Raw genomic sequence first — 22,835 nt, forward strand, 5'->3', positions numbered from 1 at the left:
TAGGCGGGAAAGGAGAGTAAAAGATAAATGTCATAAAAATTGAGATAAATGTCATATATTTCGAAATTTGTAGTAGATTTATGGATAAATAGAACTAAAGGGTGTTTTGTTGGTGCAAATGATACAAAGTTTAAAAATTGTTCTTATTTATTTAAGAACCAGGTTCTTAAACACTAGAGATAATAAACTTAAAATTTTCATAGTTAACCATAAAAAATTAAATTGATGAGCAAACTTCAGAATTGACATAGAAAAAATGATTTAGCTTTGTTCATTTTGATATAAATAATTCTGGAATTTTCTTTTTGAATTTTGTGGTTTTACTTAGTTTAGTTAATCAAGAGGGCTGGTCGTAGGGATCATGACCCCCCTGGGAGATAATTTGTTTTATTTTCCTCCCTTGAATTCAAAACTATCGTATTGCGTTAATGGAGATGACTACCATTATATTATTAGTTATTTATTTTGTATATACCAAAAAACAAAAATTATATTTACTTCCTTGACCAAAAGTACTACTGATCAACTAATGATCAACTATTGAAAAATGGATGATCCAGGAGGGTATTGACCCAGAAGAGTATCATAAAACCGTTATTTTTAAGGTCTTCTTAAAAATTTCATTATATTTTTTTTATTTTTAACAAAATATTGATTTTCATAAAAAAAACTCAATATATAAGAAAGGGTCACTATTTAAAATATAAATTTAAAGGCACTTAACAACTGCACACAAAATTAAAAAATTGCATAAATGCAAAAACCTATTTAAAAAAACCACTCTATTGATTTTTCGAAAAAAAAATAAGCTTATCTATGCATTTTATTTCTTTCAAAATTATTTTTTTATTGAAAACAACGAATTAAATAAATCTTCTTTTTGAAGTGATTTGTTTTGAATGCTCTAGAACTGAGATTTAAACACAAATTTCAGTAATGTAAATGTCCCAAAAACAGCAAAAGTGGCATTTTTGTTAAACTCACGTCTAATAAAAAAAAACATAATGAACGTTTCATATCTATTGATATAAAGGCTTTGAATCTCTTGGAATTTGAAGTTAAAAGAGATTCTGAAACGTGTAATTTGTAAGTGCCACACAAAAGTTTCTTCCCAACTTTTTTGTTAGCCTCAATTTGTTTTTATTTAATTTTTAGAGAAAATATGTACTTAAATTCACCTACATATATCCTTAAATTCATGAAACAAACCTCTACAATTTTACAATTGTTGACTCCTTTAATATCAAATTATTTTCTATCATCTACGAGTAAGCTGAGTGAAAGTAATAGTAATAATAGACTCCCGAAAATTGAATTCGAAAAAAACTATGTCAAAAAATAAACACAATTCTTCGTATCAGATCCTCTCTCATTTTCTGGGTTTTCGAATTTTTGTAGCACTCTTCGCAATATTGGAAACAAAAAAAGTTTATATTATTTTTGAAAAAAGCTACGTTTCAAAACAATGTCCAAAAACCCTCTAAACTATTGTGTTTTAGCCCTTGAATATGGCATATTTAGCAAACTGTTGGAATCTTAGAATGCTTTTATATGTAGTGAGTAGTCCAAATTAAAAAATTTACCATATTTTTATATAATTTTATTACTAAAGTTGTCACTTCAGCCCTTGAAATGTGTAAATGTAAGGTTAACATGCACATTATGTTATTTTAATTTTGAAAGCCTTCTTAACAGAAAATTTGTATGTGGTGAGTAAAAACTTACCTACGTACGTATATGGTAAGTGTGTTTCCCCCCCCACATTGAAAGTCTGAATCCGCCCTTGATCAAAAGTGTCCCTTACTTAATAGGTATAGTTCTCTATGGTCCCAAGTCCGACGTGGGTAGAAAAAATACACAAAGTCTCTACTTAATTTAAAAGAAAAAAAATTGACTGAAAATAGTTAATATTCAATTCTAATTTAACTTAAAACACTCATTATAAATAACTAATCAAACATTTAAAATTCAGTAATACTCACGCTCTGTTTCACAATAAAAAGCAAAGGTTCTGAGTAATTACCCACCACATAAATTACTTATCTGTCAAACCCTTTTGGTAGCGAATTGTGAGTTAAACATTCAGCCTTCTACTTTAACTGTCAGTTATTCCAATTTTAAAGTTGAAAAGATTTTGGCACATGAAAGCTCTAAAAAAATAAAATGTAAAATCTTTCATTGTGCCTGCCATTGTCTTTTAATTTCAAATTCAGATTTTTGAAAATATTCAGCAGTATCTTAAATGAATGGTCATATTTAAGTCACATTACATAAAGACCTCTTAACACCATCTGCGCCGCTTAAAGGTCACTTAAGGCAATTTAAAATTTATTCTGACATATCAATAATTATCAACTACTTATTCTGAATTTTAAAATTTTGAAATTTTTTTCTTTCTCTCATTATAATAAGCATAAGACCTTATTCAAGTCCATGGATCTTGAAGAAATCGACGGAAGTACAAGTTTTCAAAGCAAAATATGATAAAAGTAATTAACCTTGGGCATTTTGATTTTAAGGTTTCACCTAGAATAGAATTGCTCACATCTCTGCTGATCTCCAAATATTGGCTTCCATAAAATATGGGGATTGAATTGATTTATAAGAAAATATGAGTTTTAGTGTAATGTTTCAAGAACAATTTTTATAAAATCATGTTAGTCGTTTCTGTAGATGCAAGGGCTTAACCATTTCACGCTCTTTACGATATTTCAATATTTGTTACAAAAACAGTTTTCGTATAGAAACAAATATAGGAAATGGAAAATAGACACGTGTCATGGCGGCGATTACACTCACATTAGGGCAAAAAGTATGTTTAGCAAAATTGCGACAATATTTTTCAATGGCTTTATAGAAACATAAACATACATACAATTTTCTTAAAATGTTTCAGTTCTCCTAGCAACCAAGAATCATAAGTTTTGATTAAAATAAATAAATTTAAAGGTTGATTTTTGGGTGATAAAGAAAAATAGAAGTAAAAAGGACAGTTAAAAATGATAAACCTTGAGTTTTGATTTTTCAGAGTCTGCAACTGGAGGTTAAGATCAAAAGCTGTCCTTTTGGCTGCTTATAAGACACTTACATAGTTCCACTAGTTCTAGTTTCTTATTTGTACTCTAGTCTTACAACGAATGCCTTACTAATGTTTAAACTTAAAAATTATAAAAGCCAGCAATACAAAAAGTCCTACAGTCTTGATTCTGTGACAAATTGAACTCTTCAAGTTAGTTGGGCTAAACTATACTATATTCCATGCATAATTATATCGATTGGCTTTTTGAATTATTAGAAATTGTCAATATATAACATTTTGTTATATTTAAATCCATAGATTGAAAGCTCCAATTCATTATATATATATGATATATATGTTGTCTAATATTTCTTCATGGTGGAACGATTACTTGCTGAATGCATTCCTTATTCTACCAAAAATCTACTACATTCCTTGTGTTTACATTTCGAAAACTGATGACATATTCGAATTTCCACTTTCTGTCTTTCTGTGTTCACTGTTCTGTCATCATTTTTCTTGTCACTGAGAAAAATACGAAAGAAAAATATGATGAAAAATTTTCCTTAAACATTTATTCGTCGTGTGCAATTGCAATGTTTCATCGCGTTTCTTAAAAATTCCAGAATTATGTGCACAAAACTCCAATAAATTTTATAGTGAATTGTAATGTAATGGCAAATAATCAGACAACAACAACTGGCAGCAGCAGTAAAAGCAGCAACCCCAACAACATCGAAGGCAACACGAACATCATCAAAAAAGACCCACAAATCCAAACGCCACCAGCTTGGGAGTCATGCTACTACTGCCCCATGGAATCCTTTAAAAGTTCATCCGACTTTGTCAAGTAAGTACTTCTTTTCTCTTCCAAAATTCGTATCCCATAAAGATTTGTTCTTTTTGTAGGCATTTAAGAGATCGTCATTGCACCAAGGAAGGAGGCTCCTACGTCTGCCGCTATGGCTTCAATGGCGTCTGTCCATCGCTGCCACTGGATGGTGTATCCGATCGGGACTACGAATCGCATGTCACTCGCTACCACGTCAACCAACCAAGTCGGGAACCCGCTCCCGAATGGTCAGTCTTCTCGGCCGCTCAGAATCTTCCCGCCGTGCTCAATGATCCCGGCCGAGGCAAGCAGGCGAATCTGTTCACAAAAAAATGGGGTGATTCATTCGTGGAGAAGGCGCACATCGGCCAGTCGCCCCATCTGGACGACATCCAATATGCAGACTTCGAGAACTACGTCAAGAAAATCGGCAAGCGCTATCGACGCCATGTCCGCATGAGCGCCCATCAACTGCAGCAAGAGAAGGAAGATTCTAGTCAACAAAACTACCGCAGTCCGACTCGGGAAGGCCAACTCAGCGAAATCCCCGACATCTTCATGAAAGCCACGATGGATTTGAACAACCCAGAATGCTTTGCCTCGGTCTTCCCGGGCATTGGGCAAGCCAGCGAAGAGAGCAAACAATCGGGTCGACTGCTACAGGAGAAACTCTCCCACTATTTGGACATTGTCGAGGTGAAAATTGCCCGCCAAGTGTCCCAGAAATCGGCGGCCTTCTTTCACGCAATGACATCGCAAGATGCCATCATGGAACAGATGCAGGAAGCGGCCCAAAATGTTCGCGAATTGAGGCAGAGTCTGCGAGCTCTGAGTAAGACTGAGGTTGAGGATTCATTGAAAATTGTCCAGTACGCCCAGCGGAGGCGAAATTACGACCAAACTCTGGACAAACTCTGTCTAATGGCGACGGTGCACAAGACACAACCAATGTTGCAGCTGTTACTGGGCACGCAGGATTACGTGGCAGCTCTGGATTTGATAGGTGAGTTGAATGGAGTATGTTTCGATGATTCAATTGTCATTTCTCACCTTTCAGGAACCACCCAAGAGATCCTCACCCAAGAACTAGTCGGCGTGCACTGTTTTAAGCATCTGCCGATGCAACTTACCGAAATGGAGAAACTAATAGATAAAATGCTGACCACGGAATTCGAACGTTTCGCCACAGCCGACTTGAATCGACCCTTGTCCTCGACCAGTCCCAACTCCGATGAGGAATTCGATAAAATCCTGGCCGAAGATAAGCTCATTTGCATTGTCATGGGTCTGTTGCGCAAGAATAACTACGCCTTCATCGATACCTACAAGGAGGAGAGTATCGTGACGATAAGAGCAATAATCAAACAGTTGGTCATCGAGGTGATAGCTTCATCAGATGCTGAATTGTGTCTGACCGGCCACGGGGAGGAGGCTCAAAGTTTGTCCATAACCGAATGGATTGCTCTGCTGCAGAGGGCCACAGTGGCGCTGCTGGAAGTCCTGGGGCGGGTAAAAGCTGTGACCACGATAATGCTTCAAACGGCCAATGCAGCTGCCGGGAGATTTGATGAGGCCGTGAATCTTATGGATTCGGATGCATTTCTCACCGACGCCGACTACGAGAACGTCAAAGAAAAACTATGTGAGCTTCTGCAATCTGTTTGCAACTATTGCCATGAACGCTGTTCAAATCTGGTGTCCAGTCAGAGTTTGGAGAAGAGTGTGGCGACCGCCGACGAGATCGAGAAGCTGACGGCCATTGTGGATGAGTTCAGTGCAGGAACAGAGGCGATATCGGGGGCACAGAGTGTTCCTCTGAAAGTCGCAGTCAAAGTGCAAGCGTCAAGGTTTGCCAATCGCTTCCACTCGGAGAGAAAACAAAAAATGGCACTGCTTCTAGACTCGGAACGTTGGCGGCAGGTTGACATTCCCAATGAATTCCAAAAGATCATCGATCGAATTGCCGAGAATGACTTCAGCTTTAGCAAGGCCTTGGAGTATTCGGCCGGAACAGCAACAGCTATCCAGTGCAACGGTGGCGGCAGTCCGGCGAGTCCAGTGCTTTTGGTCGAAGGGAAGCCATTCTCGCTGGTAGGTGCTGCTCTGCTGCTGGTGCAAATGATCAGCGAATATTGCAAATGTGCCCTGCGCCTGCCCATTGTGGCGGGCTATCTGTCGCGAAATGTTGTGGACCTCTTGCGGACGTTCAACTCACGTTCGTGTCAATTAATAATCGGCGCTGGAGCGCTACGCGTTGCCGGTCTCAAAACCATCACAAGTGGAAACTTGGCACTCGTCTCGCGAGCCCTCCAGCTAGTCCTCTGGCTAATGCCCAAAGTCAAAGAGCATTTCCGCTCCCTAGATCCGACCTCCGTCTCCAGCTTCGATACGATCGAAAAGGATTTCATCGGACACATAAAAGAAATCGAGAATAAAATCTACGGAATTGTCACCGACCGTGTGGCCGCGCAGCTCTCCAGCTGGGATTCCCGACCTCCGGTGCCCTCGCAATCGTTTCGAAATATCTCACGCCATTTGGTTAAACTGCACGAAGCAATAGCCCCGATCCTTCCCGAACAACAAATACACGCCATCTATCGCATTGTTCATAGAAATTTCAAGGACAAATTGAAAGAGCAACTACTCAAGAACAACATCGTCAACAATGGTGGGCCACAGCATGGTGTTGTCACTTCGGAGTTGACTTTCTACATGGAGACACTAAGGACATTGAAAGCATTGGCCCCCGAGGAGATGGGCGACGATTCCATGGAGGATATTTGGATTTTTTAGCAAAACTATTAGACGTAAGAATTATTTTTATTTTTTTAATACTGAAAGAAATGAAGGAAATATTAAATTTAGTAATAATTAAATAATAAAGTCCTTGACCTTACCCTCCCCCTTTTATGTAGCTTATGACTGCCAAATTTTCAGTTTTGAATGTCCTCCTCTCTCAAAGAGAACCTGGACACATTCCAGATTGAAGTAAAAAAAATATATTGTAATTTTCTGTTTTATTGGTTTCTTTTTGGTTATTTGTTGTTGTTTTGGTTTACTTTGCTGAATTTTTATTTATTTTTTAAAACTAAAATTAAAAAGATGAAGTATTGCTTTGTAAAGATATTTTATACAAATAATAAAAAATTAAAAATTAAAACATTTTTAAATTATTACATAAAAAAAAATGCTAGACAAGAAGAAAAATGGCGATTAAATACCGCATAGTGCCGTTTGTTTATACAGAATTATTGTTTAATAAATAAAATTAAATTAAAAAAAAATAAGAAAAACCAATGAATTAAGATAAATTTAATTTTAATTTGATTAACGATAAAATAATAATAATTTTAAAGCAGAAACACTTTTAAATGAATAAACAAAAACTATAAAAGAGAATACAATAATTTTATCGAAAAGTTGTAAAGTTTATAAACTAAAACAAAATAAATAAATATTTCTCTCTGTTGGTAAATTCAAATAAAATTGATCTTCTTACTTTCGCAAAATTTTAGATGTATGTAGAATTGAAGTCCCTTGAGAAGCCTTCCTTATACTCTGAGATAGGAGATAAATAAAAAGGTGAGTTGTATTTCTGTTCTTTACATTTTTTTTTAACTATATTGCTGTGATTGCTTCAATGGCTTTGGGAGGCTCACAAGAAATCAACTTGATGTCATAGTTAGTTTAACAAGAATATTTCTTTTCAATGAACAAAAATTCTGTGTTAGAGATTCTATCTAGAATTTTGTTCTCAATATTAAGTAATTTTGGTAGTAGCCGTGGCATAGTGGTTAGTGTGTTAGACTGTGAGTCGTTTTTTTACGGTGGTGCCAGCAACAACATCTGACCAGTCGACAATAGCAACAATTAACCAAAAGGGGAAGCTAAAGAAGCATAACTTGAACAAGGTGGAGAAAGCCAACTACGCTTTGCGGCGTGATATGCGTAAGGAAATGGAGGGTGGTCACCAATGAGATTGAGTTTTTAGACTACGCTGAGTCTGAAACAACAGAATACATGTCCGATGGTGGAGAAAGGCTCTTCAGGTCACCTAAAAAGGATTTAATCCTTTCGGAGCCAGATACAGTCCCGCAGATAAATAAGGCTTTGGAGGTAGGGAAGGGACTTCAAGATGAAAGAGAACTGGTGTAGGCCCTGCAAGCCAGACAGGCATCCATCATCCAGTTCGAACAAAGACTCAATAAGCGCAAGGAGGAAATTGAGCCCCTCCTCAGTCAGCTAAAGCTGGAACAAGAGGCGCGCCGAAAACAAGAGGCAGCCCAAAAACACCAAAAACTACAGCAGCAAAAACAACAGCAACAACAACCACAGCAGCAAAAATAGTGTTTCTCACTGGCCGAATACAACTTAGTAAAAGGGTTATTAAAAGAGGCCACATCTCAGTTCTTCAGCTTCACGCCTAAAAGCGAACAAAACAACGATCCTTCTGAAGGGGGCTCTTAGCTTAGCTCCGTAAAAAGCCACTGATGATCTTGATTTCATCGGGGTCAAGCCTTTCACTACGGTGAAGTCCAGGCGAGGGGGTTATAGGTTACCAATGTTCCTCTTAACATTATCGCCCAAAGCAGTTTTGAGAGCGTGAAGAAAATCAAATCCCTTGACTATAAAGCTGTCACTGTCACTGGGACACATTAATAACGCACGACGACATTATACAATATACGAAGTGCCAGAGGTTTGGCCATGGCGGAGCCAACTGCAATATGCAGTTGTGCTGCGTCAGGTGCTCCGAAACCCACATTAAGAGAGTGTGCAAGCTGGGGAATGAGCGGGTTGATGATTTAACCCATCTCAAGTGTGTCCTTTGTGGAAACCAAGGGCACCCGGCTAGCTATAGGTGTTGCCCTAATATCCAAGAAATAAAGCAGAAATAGGCCAGTTAAAAAGCCGAAAGAAGTCGAAAGAAGTCGACAGGCTCCAACACAAAAATTCCTGGATCCTAAATTTTCCTGCGCCCAAATGGTGTCAGGCAATGGGAACACGAGACAAGCTCCACTAACGGTTGTCCCAAAGGCCTCCGTGCCTAAGGCACAAGAGGTGAAGCCTGATATTGTAGCCTTTATGTTGAGCATTCAAGGTCAACTAACAGGGTTGCAAAGTTAGATAAAGGAGCAAGGCAAAAGGGTAGATCATCTCTACTCTTTGTTGCCTGGCCTGGCGCAATTTAGACCATAATGGGCTCACGAAAAGCCGACATATTCCAATTGTTGGAAGACTACAGTCCCGATGTATTTACATCTAGCGAAACCACAAACACAAATTGACTCATATAAATTACAATATAGTAAGAAGAGACCGGCCCGACTCCACTCAAGGGGGCGGTGTTGCTCTATTTATACGAAAAGACATTAATTATAAAGTTATATACAACAGTGAATTGCGAAAGTTCAAGACGCTAGAAGTTTGCGTTGTATGCATCTCTCTCACTCAAGGGAAGCTGATGTATATGATTGCGGCTTATGCGGCTGGAGCTCCGTAGGTTACTTACTTTGCTTCAGAACTTGAGATTCTTTTAAGGGAACTTAAACTAAGCTTGGAAGAAAACTGTTTCATCAAAATACAAAAATTGACCAACATTTACAACAGATGGACGAAACAATAAAACGAACGATGGAACCGACAATACCAAAGTACAAACAACTGGACCAAATGGAAGCTTACAGAAACGCGACTATTGAGGCACTACGTAGGCACAAGAGTGGCTTACTGACAAGACTTGAAAACTTGTACAGACGACTTACAGACCTACACGACTTGAAGGTTAGGACACTGAAGTCGTCAATAAAATATATCAATCTATTGGTTAAAGTGAACTACTGGTTATCAATGCACAAGTAAGTCAACGGCCTAGTCATTGATAAAGCTTCGGTTCCTATCGATCACCAAAATCAATCATCAGTGAGCGTGGTTGGTAGGCTGATATGGGACCGTCTCGAAACCTACCGCGTGCTGTTGTCATGTGTTCTTTCTCTTCAGTCTTGTATTAATGTCTGGTGTTATTATCACCTTACATAGTCTAGGCGCTTAAGGTGCTATGTTCTCTACTCTGTTCATTTATGTACTAAGTAGTGTGAAATGTAATATAATTCACAAGTACTGGGACCGCAAGATCCGGTCAATGAATTTCAGTGATCCTAGTATGTTCCCGAAAATCAACAATATAATCAGGAAAAAGAACAATAATGATCTTCCGTGTCTGAAACTACAAAGAACTGAAGAGAACAGAAATGTACTTAGGGCAGCGCAAATAGATCCAGATGGAGCCATCTTTGACTATGACTTCTTCATAATTAAGGATCAGAAGGAAAAAGTGGAGGCGGCGGGAGCTGCTTTCCAGCAGATGTACAAAGTGAATGTTAGCATTCGTTCCAACCACTATCTGGAAAACAGCGCCCTATTTAATCACTTTTACCTTCGAAATGATATAACACATTGGCGCTCTGGGAACCGCTGTTTCATGCGGTGCAATGACGATTCCTTGGCAAATGCCATGATCGCCAAGCAATCGTGACCAAGTCCCTTGTTAGTGACGAAGGTTGAGCTTTAGGTCATCTTCAACTCAATAAAAAACTAAACGTCAGCAGGTGTCGATGGTATATCCAACGTTGGTTAGTCCAGTTGATTGCAATCATTTTTTGAATTTTCAAATGTAGTAAGGTTTTCGAATTGTTGAAGAGAACGCTAAAAAAAATACACTTTCCTGTACCAAGAATCTCAATTTTTCCAAAGTTTTCGAAACGCCTCGTAAAAGTGAGCTACAAAAATAGCTTCATTTATAAAATTCAATTTTAAAACCAAATTGAAAAAATATACTCATGACTTATGCAAAAAGAAATGGAAATAATTTTTGTAAGTGTGTTCTATGGAGAGGTTTAAAATATTTTCTTAAAGTTACCGTCAACACAGCCATGAAAACTGTTAATAACACACCGTTTTTTGTGTGTCTCTTTATTCAAGTAAACTACAGTGTATACCTATGCACTAAAATTTAGAAGTACCCGTTTTAAGATAATTTGTATATCTACATAAGTATTTCAAATACTTGATGTTATGCCAATTTTGGGTTTTTCTTTTGAGAACCTTTTTAGGATAAATACTTACAACTTAAAAGCTTTTTTAATTAATAACTAAAATACTAAAAATATTTTAACGGAATATTGTATTAAGGGATTGCAGGTTTAGAAAGTAATCATGAATTTAATTTAAACAAAAAAAATACTTTTTAATTTATAATTTGTGAACAAAATAAAGGATTGTTTTTAAAGAAACTTCATGAGAGCATTTAAATTCATTTTAATAACAACATTAAAAAAATCACTGCTCAGAAAAGTATTAACTTAGTATAAAAAAATCAAAATATTAGTACTTTGTATGCAATCCTTGGGCATCGATTATTTCTTGCAATCTTCGGCCCATTGAATAAACAAGAGTTTTTGTGGTTTGACTAGATATTTTGTTCTACTCTTCCGTTATGACCCTTTTTAGTTCCGATTTAGATGAAATTATATGTTTTCTCACTGCTTATCCCAAATGATTCCATAAGTTCTCAATTGTTTTAACGTCAGGACACTACGGAGGAGTTGTAAGTTTTAAGTCTGGGAGCATTATAGAGCAACCACTCGCCTGTATTTAAGGCGGTGTGTTTAGGATCGTTGTCTTGTTGAAAGACATGTATCCCTAAGACCAAGTTTTTCAGCATTGTCTACAAAAATGTTATACTTCGACTCATCCGAAAATATAACCGGTTCCCAAAACTCCATGGATTCGTTTATATATTTTTTGGCAAAATCCAAACGTTTTTTTCTTGCAGCTCCTAGATAAAAATTGTATCCGTCCAAATCATTACGAAGAGTCTGCACACTAAAATGTTTACCGGTAGTGTTTTCCACATCTACTGAAAGGTAAGGAGCCCTTTTTTGGAATTTTTTCTAACATCCCTCATAATATCACGTGGGCCTGTTCTTTTCATGTTTTCTGTTGGCCAGGTGTTTTCGTATATTTTTACGACCCTCCGAACTGTGAATAAACTAATATTTAATTCCTTACCGATTTTACTGTATGTTGAACCTTCTTGGCGCAAAATAACAGCTTTTGTTTTTAACAAAATTACTTAGTTCTTTGAACTTCTGCGGAATTTCGATTTTTTTTATTTTCTGGGACAGAATGACTTTATTAAAGGTAAAAGCACTTTAATTGACTAACATTTTTCTTCTACTAGCCTCCGGTACTTTAGTAACGGTACCCATTTAAACATCAATAAGAGAGTTTCCAGTTCTTTTTTTACCTACAGTTTCTTGTTTTTTCTAATCCTCTTGTTAATCGCTTAATCAAAATAAATTAAAATACTCTCAGAAGGTGTCGTTTTTTTAAATTGTTAAATTTTCCATATTAAGTCTATTACAGTAGCGTAAAATCTGAAATATATGAAATTGACAATACGTTTTTAGCCACTGTATATTTTTTTTACAGAAGTATTGTTTTCCTTGTGCTACAGAAAAACATAATTTTGCTGACCAGTGTTATCCAATGGTTAAATAAATAATTTAATATTTTTGGTTTAGAATAATTCAAAACAGTTCAATTGGTATAGGTATTGGTTTTGATTTGACAGAATTGTATTACATACTTTGGAATGTAAAGGATTTATAATCCTGTTTTTTATTGGTTTAACATAGAAATATTTCTGTACCATGAATTTGAAACAAGATAATATTATTATTTAAAATAAGATAAGTGGTCTTTCCATAATATCCGTTGGAGTATTTGAATTTATTTCAAATTACATATTTTAAAAAGAGTTGTTATGCACATGCTCACTTTGAGTCTTTTAAAATCACAAAATCCATGGAAACGCTTCTTGTTCATTGGACATCACTCATCGTTTTTTTAACTATTATTATTTTAGTTGTAATTTTGAATCCAAAACAAAATGTTCCTTGACCAACCCTCCAATGAAAAAACCGATTCAATTCAAGATATTGCCATAAAACTCCTCGAAGAACAAATTCGAATTCTCGAACTCGATAATGATCCAAAGGAGAGAACAATTTTTGTTCTTGGAAGCAGAGGAGTGGTAAATATATTTAAAACCAAATAAAACCAAACACCCACCTTTTTCGTGTTTTTTTTTTTTTTTAAGGGAAAGTCCACTGCGATAAATAAGTTTTTTGAAAAAGAAGAATCAGTTAGACCAACCCTCGCATTGGAATACTCCTATGGCAAACGAACAAGTTCCTCGCAGGGAATTCAAAAGCAAATTGCTCACATTTGGGAACTTGGTTCATTGGATAATTCCGAGCAACTTATTGACGTTCCATTGCGATCACATGGAGCGAATAATTTCGCTGTAATTCTTTTCGTGGATTTATCGCTGCCTAAAAGTTTATGGATTGATTTGGAAAATGCATACAAGGGCTTAAAGAATACTTACACTAATTTGCTTAACGAAACTGAACTGAGAGTTCATGTGGAAAAATCTAGTGAGCGAGTGATGGGCAAGGAACATCCAGATTTGGCAACAATGGATTTGTTTCCCTTTCCTCTGATTATTGTGGGTGGAAAATATGATCTTTTTATGGATTTTGGTAAGTTCCATCTTTTTCAGTCGAGAACTTCTTTTTTTAGATTTGGAATCTTATTCCAGATCCGGAATTGAAGAAACACGTTTGCCGTTGTCTCCGCTCAATGGCTCACGTTTTGGGGGCTAGTTTACTCTTCTACTCCAATAAAATGCCCAAATTGTCAAAAACATTAAGAGACACAATGAGTCACTTGGGGTATGGGAGTCCAACGCAACCTTTTCGTATATTCAACGTCGATTACAATGAACCACTGTCGGTATGGTTTGGATCAGATAGCTGGGATCGAATTGGTTCGAATCCAATATCAATTGAACAAATTGGATGGATATATTGTCAAGAAGTTCCACAAACTAAAAAGTCTACTGATACTCTCATAAATGATCCAGCAAAAGATCCTGGATTTCGTGAGAGTATAATTGACGAAATGAGGGAGCAAAAAAATCAAGAACTAGCAATAATGATTAAAGAGAGTCAAATGAGAGGGAAGTTCGAAACTATCGAAAATTGAACAAGCTTCAATAAAATGCATTCTATACACGTTTGTTTTAATTAGGATTTCTTAAAACAGAGAAAATTCATATATCACTAAATATTATTATATATATTTTTTAAGCAGAATACATTACTGAACATCTTTTGTCAAGTTAACAGGCTGGTTATTGAGTTTTTTATTGGTCAACATGGATTTCACTTAAAATAAAAGATTGAAAGTTTTTATAACACTTGAGAACAAGAAAAACGCTTGATTTACCAAATAATTTATTATTTTGGGCAGATTCAGATGACATAAGGGATTTGAAAGTAATTCAAGTTTCTTGTATCTGATTGGTCAACTATCAAAAAACTGGGGTGGAATCGGCTAAGGTGATTTTTGATTGTCACCTTTGTGATCATAAAAAGTGATCAAACTAATTTTTGCGTCTATGTAAGGTGATCACCAAATTTTGTTTAGAATTTGGTATCACTTTAAAAGAAATTCACTGACGTTTGTTACAATTTCAGTGGTTGTATTCAAAAACCGATCGGAAGCTATCCGGATACTATATATTATATATATATACATTCTATTGAAATACACATGCTCATTTTCCGAAGGGCGGAGAATCATAATACGGCTCCCATCAATGCAGCCGATTACTAGGAAACAAATAATAAAATAAAAAACAAGTAATAAAATTAGTTTATTTTTACTAAGAAACAAAATCCTACCTACAGGAATTTGATATTTTGCGTAAAAGAACATTTTTGTTGCCCTTGAAGCCGATTGATTAAATTTGATTGTAAGTGGGCACAATTTCCTCTCCATTTGTTTTAAGGTCAAAGAAATAACGTCACAAACAGTACTTTGGCTCATTGGAGCTGACCAGCCAGCGCCAACTTGCCTTTGGTAACCACCACCGCCAAGAAAATTTAAAGTCACGGCTAATCGAAGAATAGGGGGAATGTGTGTTGACCGCATTCCAGCTGACAAATCCAGAAGCGGTAGGATATGTAAAAATGTTTTCTTATTCAATCGAAACTTTTTTAAGAATCTATTTAATTCAGAATATTAATTATAAATAAAAAAAAAAACAACTTATAATAAATAGGTATTTATATGTGAACAAATATATAGCACATATGCGTACTTACTTTGGACTTGAAAGATCAAGAATGTTTATTTTATTGCGGAGGTTAATTCTCAAGAGCCGGACATTTCTATTATGATTAATATTTTCATTTTCAGCATTTTCAGAAGGTAAAATCAAAGGCCAAAACACATTTATATTGTCTTGAAATTTCAGCAACTAAAAATAAAAATCAATTTCCAATGAAAGTGACAACTAAAGAGTTGTCACCAGAAAAAGTCACCAAATCGTGATTGTCAACGGTGACTATCACCTTACACAGACCGAATTTGTTGATTGTGACTGTCACCTATCACAAATCACCTTACCCGATTCCACCCCTGCATTCCAATTAAGGCAGACTGGATAGTTAAGCGAAGTATACATGATTGCAAGATCTTTCAATATTGGCCGAACTGTCGAAAGTCTTCCAATAGTCCTCCAAATAGGTAACAATTACCAATTTTCAATCAAATGAAAATTATCCGTTGGTTGATTTTATCCAAATGTTTGACAATTTTTTGGTAGAAAATCGCTTGACAATTACCGACAGTATCTTATCTTCCAATTAATTATTCTTTGTTTACAGGGTGGGAAGTCTTCAAGAAAACATTTGAATTGCTATATGTATGTAGATGCATTGCACACAATTTTCTTGACAGACGACAGATTTCAGAAGTGAAAACAACTGGTCATGCAAAAACATTTGAAATAAAATAAAAACTCTTAACGCAAATAGGCTCAAAACCTAAATTTCCAAATTTAAAGTCATCGATCTAGTGCTTTAGGCTGTAGGGGCCAGGACAGATAGACAGACGGAATTGGGAGACCCACTTTTTTCGACTTGTCATTACTTTCTTATTCCTTCAATTTTCGTAGTTTTCAAACTCTTTCAAATCCGTCTAAGCATTTGTTGCTGATTCCTGCTCTAAAACTTTCTGCCAATTAAAATAAGGATGATGTTGATTGGAGTAGTACCCGTGGCATGATGGTTAGTGCGTTGGACTGTCATGCAAGGGGTCTTGGGTTCAATCCCTGCCTGTGCCACCTTAATTTAAAAAAAATTAATTTTCGCGGGTACTGCCTCTTGCGAGGAATTGACAAATCCTTCAAGAGTAATTCTTGTCATGAAAAAATGCTTTCTCAAACTAGCCGTTCGGATTCGGCATAAAATTGTAGGTCCCCTCCATTCCTGACAATATTACTCGCACACAGGAATGGTTGAGAGTTGTAAGTCACTAGGCCCTGGTTCACAACGGACTGTTGCGCCACCCAATTTGATTTTTTTGATGTTGATTGGAAATATCTAATTAGCGGAGAATCGCCCAATGATTTGAAACTTCACAAAATTGTGTGATTAGACGAGTGCAAAGTATTGCAAGAAGATTCACTGCCAATTATTGTTCTTTTGACAGATAAAATTGAGTCTTTACATGGTTGATAAAAAATTGGTTAAAATGATTTGCGAACAATCTGCTAATATTGGAAGATTTTCCAATCGTGTTTACCTACTTAGCTTTACTATTGTAGGAAATTTTTATAATCGGTTCGAGTTGTCGAATTGAAAACATTTCTCGACGTTTCAAAATCATGATAATCTAAATGAAAAGTGTTAAAAAAAGATGTCATCGTCAAGAACCAGTGGAGTTATCGACTTCACATACATAAATGTTGTTTTACTGATATACATACATATACATCAAAAGAAAGTACTATCAAAACCTAAATAATACTGTTAAAATTTGGTAACATATGAGTTTTTGGTTCGAATATCTAGGAAATTAATGAAGGCGTTGACTTCAAAATCGTTTTATTCTAAGATTTTTTCAAATATCGAAAGACGGGTATCCCAGCTCTTTTTCAGTGATGCCTGATGCCATATTTTTGCAGATCGGAAAATTGGGTAGGTATTAAATAAAAAATAAATCCATTGATTGTGACAAACGGAACGAAAAAGATATTTATGTATGTAGGTATGTATGAATATGCGTTTTGAAAAAATGGAGTTGTAGCACCACTTTATTATTTTTGTTTTATCGTTGATGGTGCAGATATAATATTATATGTATTTTTCCAATCTGCATTTTTCGAAAAATCAATTTGTGCAGATTGGTTTTTGACACAAACAATGTCGAAAATATCCCTGCGAAGTGGAAAGACTGTTAGATTTGCTAAATACCCAGTCAAGGTTTATGAATTTAGTTTCATATCCATTTACATATTTCTACTATATGTTACCTATTGGAAATCCAAAATGGCCAAAATTGGTGTTTTGACAGATTCGAAGTTTCATAACTCCAACAGCTCCACCTACTGTAAAATAAAGTTAATTATTAGTCCATTCCAAATTAATACTCTATTCACTCTGAGAAATGAATCAATTCATTTCTAAGTTTCCCCAAACATCCAAATCCAACACTGAGCCAAATGAGAGTGAGTAAATCTTCTCTTGAACTTGATTTATTATAATACCATACTCAGACTCACCTAATCTGAGATAATTTGTGCTCCCCTTTTTCGAGTTCATTTTCTTATTCGAAATTCGAAGTTTATATGAGCCAAAAGTCATAAGGAATACTTCGTATGCACCCATTTGGTGTGTTCTTTTCTATTTGTTGTTCTTAGTTGCTCTTGCTCCCCAATAGAACACCACCCACATTCATCGTGACATCAGCATCACCCTAATCTAATCGTAGTAGCCGTCCGTTACTTCAATTCGCTCTACATCGAAAACTACGTCCCACAGAGACTGAATCCTATTCCTACCCATAGCTATACCTAAATCCGAATCCGAGAAACAGAAACAACCACGCATGACCCACCAACCGACCGCTGCCGCCACTGCATGAGCCATAACTTTACTGCTTCTCTGCCTTCTGCTGCTTCTCATCGTCGTCGTCGTCAGAGATCACAGCAGAGCTCCTCGCTCGTGCTCGTGGTTGTCGCTAAAAAAGTTTTGTGACGAATTCGAACTCAACTCAGTCAGTCGGTCGGTTCGGTTCGCTGCTCGGTAATCTAGTCATCTCTGTCTTGCTGCAACAGTTAGTAGAGTAAAGTTCTATTATAGACATTGCCTTGACTTGCTGCCTGCTGCTGCTGTTCGGAGTTTGGTGAATTTTGTGTTGACTTCGTCTTCGATTTTGAGTTGAGTCTTTACTTTGCCTTCTTCTAGTATAGTAAGTAAGTAAAAGTAGTGCCGTCGTCGTCGTGGTGGCTGGTGCTTTGCTTTGTGTGCTTCTGGTTTAAAAGAAAAATCATTGCACAGAAGAACAACAACAGAAGTAAAAGAAAAAAAAACAAAGGGAACTCAGAATCTTCTTTTGCCGCATCCAAAGTACCGTTTCGATATCGAGTGTTTTTTTCTTTCTATTTATTTGTTTAATTTTGAATGAATCTTTTCACTTTTCAATCTCAACCTTTAATCATTTTATGTCCATTTTTTTACGGTTAACTACGTTTTGAGAAAACTCAAGGAAGGACAGCGGTAAACGCGCGTTTATAAAGTGCAAACTGAACTTCTTCAATCCCTGTTAACGTTAAGTGTTCCTTTGCAATCATCGGCAACCTCTCCCCGAAAAAAGTGTAATTTTTTTACAACTCCATTTGCTCCACCTTTTTGGTCTTGTGATTGTGTAATCGGTTTAGATGGGCTGTCGTATTTTTGTTGTCTTTTTAATTTTTGTTGTTCTGCATTGACGACAAGTGACCTATAATTATTTACAGTCGTCATCGTCAACCGAGAGAATCCGGCGAAAACAAAAATTCAACAATTCAGTGCACAGTAGAGTTCTTGGAAAAAAGAATCCTATACCTATACCCACTTCCAATCCCACTCGTTAAAGGCACGTTAACCTCCATAACACACACCATCATCTACAAACAAACCTACTTCAAGGTAAGTTGAAATTGATATTTTGCTTATTTTTGTTTTGTAAATCTTCTCGATTACGAATTATTTATGTGGGTTGGGTAAGAAAAATAATCAAAAATGTTTGACACTTTTTCTTACCACCTCAACGACACCACAACACACCGTTTAAACACCCACAAGAGAAACCCATCAACCACCTTTAACCATCTTCTTCTCATCATCCATGGTTGGTAGGTTGGAGGTATCACCTTCAATAGTGTACCTTCCTAGCTAGGAGGCATACCTGCAAAGAGAGTTGGTATTCCCAATAAAACGACACAAGACACGTTAAATTATTATGGTGATAGTGACGTATTGGATGGGATACTCGCTGTCGCTGTCGCTACTCGACTTTACTCTACTCACGGTAAACTGTTATTTTTCCAGCCTGTAGGTAGTTTCTGTTTTTGTATGGTATTTTAACGCCATCGAAGTGGAAATATCGATTTTTCCTTTTTCTCACCCTCTTAATTCTTCCTCATAGCCTCCTTCAACCCCACTTCCCCATATTTCCGGCTCCTCCTGTCCTGAAATGAAAAAAAAGAAAAGAAAACAACAACACAAAATAAAAATAAACCACCCTTGTCAGTTTGTATTTGTAGTACCACCTCAATCGGGGAGCAGCAGCAGGAAGAAAATGTAACCAGCAATATCGAACCACCAACCAAGTGTAGCTATGTATATAATTTAGGTTTTATTTTTTGGTAGATATTTTTTGACATCCTTCATCCTTCAGCAGAGGGTGGATTGGCTGGCCATGGTTGAATTCGAATGGCGATGGCATTCGGTGGTGGGTGCACAAACCTGACAAATTTGTGTTGCTTCTAAATTCTAACTTATTTATTTACCTACTTGAATCAGGTGAATGACTAAAAATGAGGGAGAATGAAAGAAAATACGAGTTGAGGTACGACGAGAAAAGTGTAAAAAATTTAAGGAAGCATCGCATCGGGACGGGTTTAAATGTGAGGAATTTAAAATAGAAAAAAAAGGACAAAATTCCAGGAATTTCAATGTTTTTGTTTTGTTTTGTTTTTTTTTGCGCGAAGAGAAACGGCCTTGACATGTAAAATTTCATGGCAGATGTAATTGGTGTTTTGTGCTCCCATCATAAAAGATGAAATCTATTCCAATTAAATTGGTTTTTAAAAGGGTTGGTTTTAATTGAATTACATCCATCAATGATGTACACCAAAAGCAAAGCTAGTTTTAATATAATTTGATGTCTTATTTTAGGTGAATAATTTGTATCTTTTTATTCAAGTATGACGGAAAAAGTCAAAGGCAATTTGTTTTTCATAGAAATTGATATGTATACAGTTTTTGAGTGACTGACAATAAACAGGGTTTGCGTCTTCAACTGAGTTACATTTTGTAGACAGTTAAGTGGGATGATTGTATATTCGTTGAGAACTAGGGCCTAGTAAATTACAACTCTCAACCATTCCTGTGTGCGAGTTATGTTGTCAGGGATGAAGGGGACATACAGCTTTAAGACGAATTCAAATGGCATGATTACTCTTGGATGATTGTCAATTCCGCGCAACAGGCAGTACCCGTGGAAAAAACTTTAGCTGGCACAGGCAGGGATGACACGCAAGACCTCTCAGTTCATACAACATAAGGGACTTAAAAGCACTACAAGTTTCTAGGATATGATTGGCCAGCTGCTAAAAAATTGCGTTTAAAATTAGGCAACTTTATTGGAAAGTTAGTGAAGAAAAATTTCCCTAACTATCAAGTTATTACACTTATGTCAAAATGACGGCTAATCATAATTTTTTATTTATTTGAAAGCCGAACTTTATTACTCTGTGATTTATTTATTAGTTAGTGATTAATTAATTTTTTTTTATAGTTTTTGTACCATCAATTGAAGGTAGAAGTTCCGAGTTTGAAGTTTTTGCCTAGTTCAAAATTTGCGTTCAAAGACCGCAGTTGACTGCAAATAAAGTCTCTTCTGTTGTCTGAACCTGCTCATTTATATTAATTTCAAAAACGCATATCTTTTAAAACAAATGCTTAATTTTATAAAAACATGCGAATAATCCTTATGAACAAAATCCAGTTTCAAGTTCTAAAAGGTTAACTGTTTATTGTATGTATGTAACCCCATTCTTTGGAACGAATATAAATATGGAGGACCTTATATTTACAAGCAATTCATAAGAAAATATTTTGTTTTCAAAGTCTTAAAAGTTCTTCAATAGAAGACATATGTTTTGTAGTTTTTCTGTAGTTGGCTCTTCTGGCCGACCACTAAACTAAATATTACTAAACTGCACAAATCAAAAGCAGTCATACTTTGTTCTTTTTTCACTTTTAACACCATTTTGGTATAATTTCCTTTAAATATTTGTGAAGGTAAATAGCCTTCAATGAATCCTAAACTTGTAAAAAATACAAGGAATTGAATATTTAATTCCATCCATAACCTCGAGTTTGAGTCATTTAAACCAACTTTCTTTAGGCCCGAGTACTTGATACCACGCTGAATTACCCGGTACCCTACTAATACCTTTAAAATCCAGTTACTAGGACATTGGTTCTTTCTGAGATTTCCCATGCACCATTAAATGTTTTGAAAGCGATTTCTAAACCTATTGAATATAGCCAATTTAAAAAAATTCAACATGAAATTTTTCATTTGAAGCGATAGAAAGGGATTTTTAAAATAGTATTAGTTTTTTTTTTAAACTTTTTGTAATACATTTGGATAAAGTAATAGAAACACACTTCGTGTTCATTCTTTTTAACACATAAAAAGTATTTTTGAAGAGTTGGAAAATAAAACCTAGACAAGTACATTTTTAACAATTTATTGCTTAAATACTTCAATTCAAAAAAAATGTTGCTTCCTGCTGAAAAAAATAATAGAAACAAAATTAGAATGGTTCTATTTTTGTAGCGAGAAAGTACATTGACGGTAAAAGTTTTTCAAATTCTTTGAGTATTTTGTAGTGGCACTCTTAATATTTATAACTGGGGTAACGAATTCACCAATTCGGCAAATGTCTCTACGGGCATGGAGTACCGTTCCCTTTTCAACCACAACTCGTTTTTCTTTTTGGTTTTACAGTCTCCGATCCGAATCCGCATTGCACATCTCATTTTTGATCAAAAAGATTGGACCTAAAACAGATGCTAAGTACCCTCAAATTAAATATATTCCCACCACCGTGGTTCACTGTCTTCTTTGTGTATTTTGAGTTAAACTTCTTGTCTCTTGGCCTTCCAACATACATTTTCCCATGGAAAGTATACAAATTAATCTTCGTTTCATCCGGCAACAAAAGTTTTTTCCAATAAGAACGATGTAAGCTTTTGTTTGCAAAGAGAAGTCTTTGAATAATGTTTTGCTTGGTTAAAAAATTCAACTTTTTGTGGACTTCCACCAGAAAGAATTGGGTCTATAAGTTGGTTTCTTATTGTTCTAGCTGTCACTGATCCGTTTAATTCATTTTTGAGTTCTCTTAAAGAAAGAAATGGATTCTTCCTTCATATTTAAGCCAATAGTGTATCAAAACGCGAAGAAGTTTATCTTTTTCTTCATCTTACTCCTTTTTTAATCGTGAATGTAAATTTTTAAACACTTTTTTCTTCGAACAGTTTCAAGTTTTTGTAATTTCAATCAGCGTCTTTCCAGCTTGTCTACATATGTATTTTCATCACTTTGCTTTCAAAAGGAGTATAATGTAATTCACGACCCATATTTATTAAAATTATAGATGACATTTAAAATTTTTGTTAAGTATCGAATATTAAATATCTGACAAACTTATAAACAAACTCAAAACTTCTGTTTGCATTCAAAAAAATGTATCCTTACGTTAGAAAAACAGTTAAAGTTGTTTCTATTATT

The 22,835-nt window shown here is 35.7% G+C and overlaps 3 protein-coding genes across 3 annotated transcripts in view; all 3 read left to right on the forward strand.

Moving 5' to 3' along the window:
• Window positions 1-3,520: 3,520 nt before the first annotated feature.
• On the forward strand, window positions 3,521-7,039 carry LOC129938521 (vacuolar protein sorting-associated protein 54). The gene is made up of 3 exons (XM_056046142.1): window positions 3,521-3,869; window positions 3,929-4,854; window positions 4,909-7,039. Exons 1-3 carry the CDS (start codon window positions 3,694-3,696, stop codon window positions 6,642-6,644), a joined length of 2,838 nt encoding a protein of 945 aa, XP_055902117.1. The 5' UTR covers window positions 3,521-3,693; the 3' UTR covers window positions 6,645-7,039.
• Window positions 7,040-12,780: 5,741 nt separating this feature from the next.
• LOC129938523 (cytoplasmic dynein 2 light intermediate chain 1) lies at window positions 12,781-13,993 on the forward strand. The gene is made up of 3 exons (XM_056046143.1): window positions 12,781-12,948; window positions 13,015-13,459; window positions 13,519-13,993. The coding sequence occupies exons 1-3, from the start codon at window positions 12,805-12,807 to the stop codon at window positions 13,962-13,964; spliced, it is 1,035 nt and encodes a 344-aa protein (XP_055902118.1). The 5' UTR covers window positions 12,781-12,804; the 3' UTR covers window positions 13,965-13,993.
• A 4,024-nt stretch (window positions 13,994-18,017) lies between these two features.
• The window catches only part of LOC129943387 (protein numb), a 95,599-nt gene continuing 90,781 nt past the window's right edge, over window positions 18,018-22,835 (forward strand). The window contains exon 1 of the mRNA XM_056052795.1: window positions 18,018-18,958. The gene's annotated coding sequence lies outside the window, so the exon portion shown is untranslated. The remainder of the gene's footprint in view (window positions 18,959-22,835) is intronic.

Source organism: Eupeodes corollae, chromosome 1 (assembly GCF_945859685.1).
Source record: "Eupeodes corollae chromosome 1, idEupCoro1.1, whole genome shotgun sequence".
Classification (NCBI taxonomy): Eukaryota; Metazoa; Arthropoda; class Insecta; order Diptera; family Syrphidae; genus Eupeodes; species Eupeodes corollae.

Bases quoted from the DNA above. Each gene is read 5' to 3' on its own strand.
- LOC129938521 (XM_056046142.1), top strand. From the start codon at position 3,694: ATGGCAAATAATCAGACAACAACAACTGGCAGCAGCAGTAAAAGCAGC. The intron at 3,870-3,928 runs GTAAGTACTTCT...TTCTTTTTGTAG, and splicing joins AGTTCATCCGACTTTGTCAA to GCATTTAAGAGATCGTCATT. The intron at 4,855-4,908 runs GTGAGTTGAATG...CTCACCTTTCAG, and splicing joins GGCAGCTCTGGATTTGATAG to GAACCACCCAAGAGATCCTC.
- LOC129938523 (XM_056046143.1), top strand. From the start codon at position 12,805: ATGTTCCTTGACCAACCCTCCAATGAAAAAACCGATTCAATTCAAGAT. The intron at 12,949-13,014 runs GTAAATATATTT...TTTTTTTTTAAG, and splicing joins TTCTTGGAAGCAGAGGAGTG to GGAAAGTCCACTGCGATAAA. The intron at 13,460-13,518 runs GTAAGTTCCATC...ATCTTATTCCAG, and splicing joins TGATCTTTTTATGGATTTTG to ATCCGGAATTGAAGAAACAC.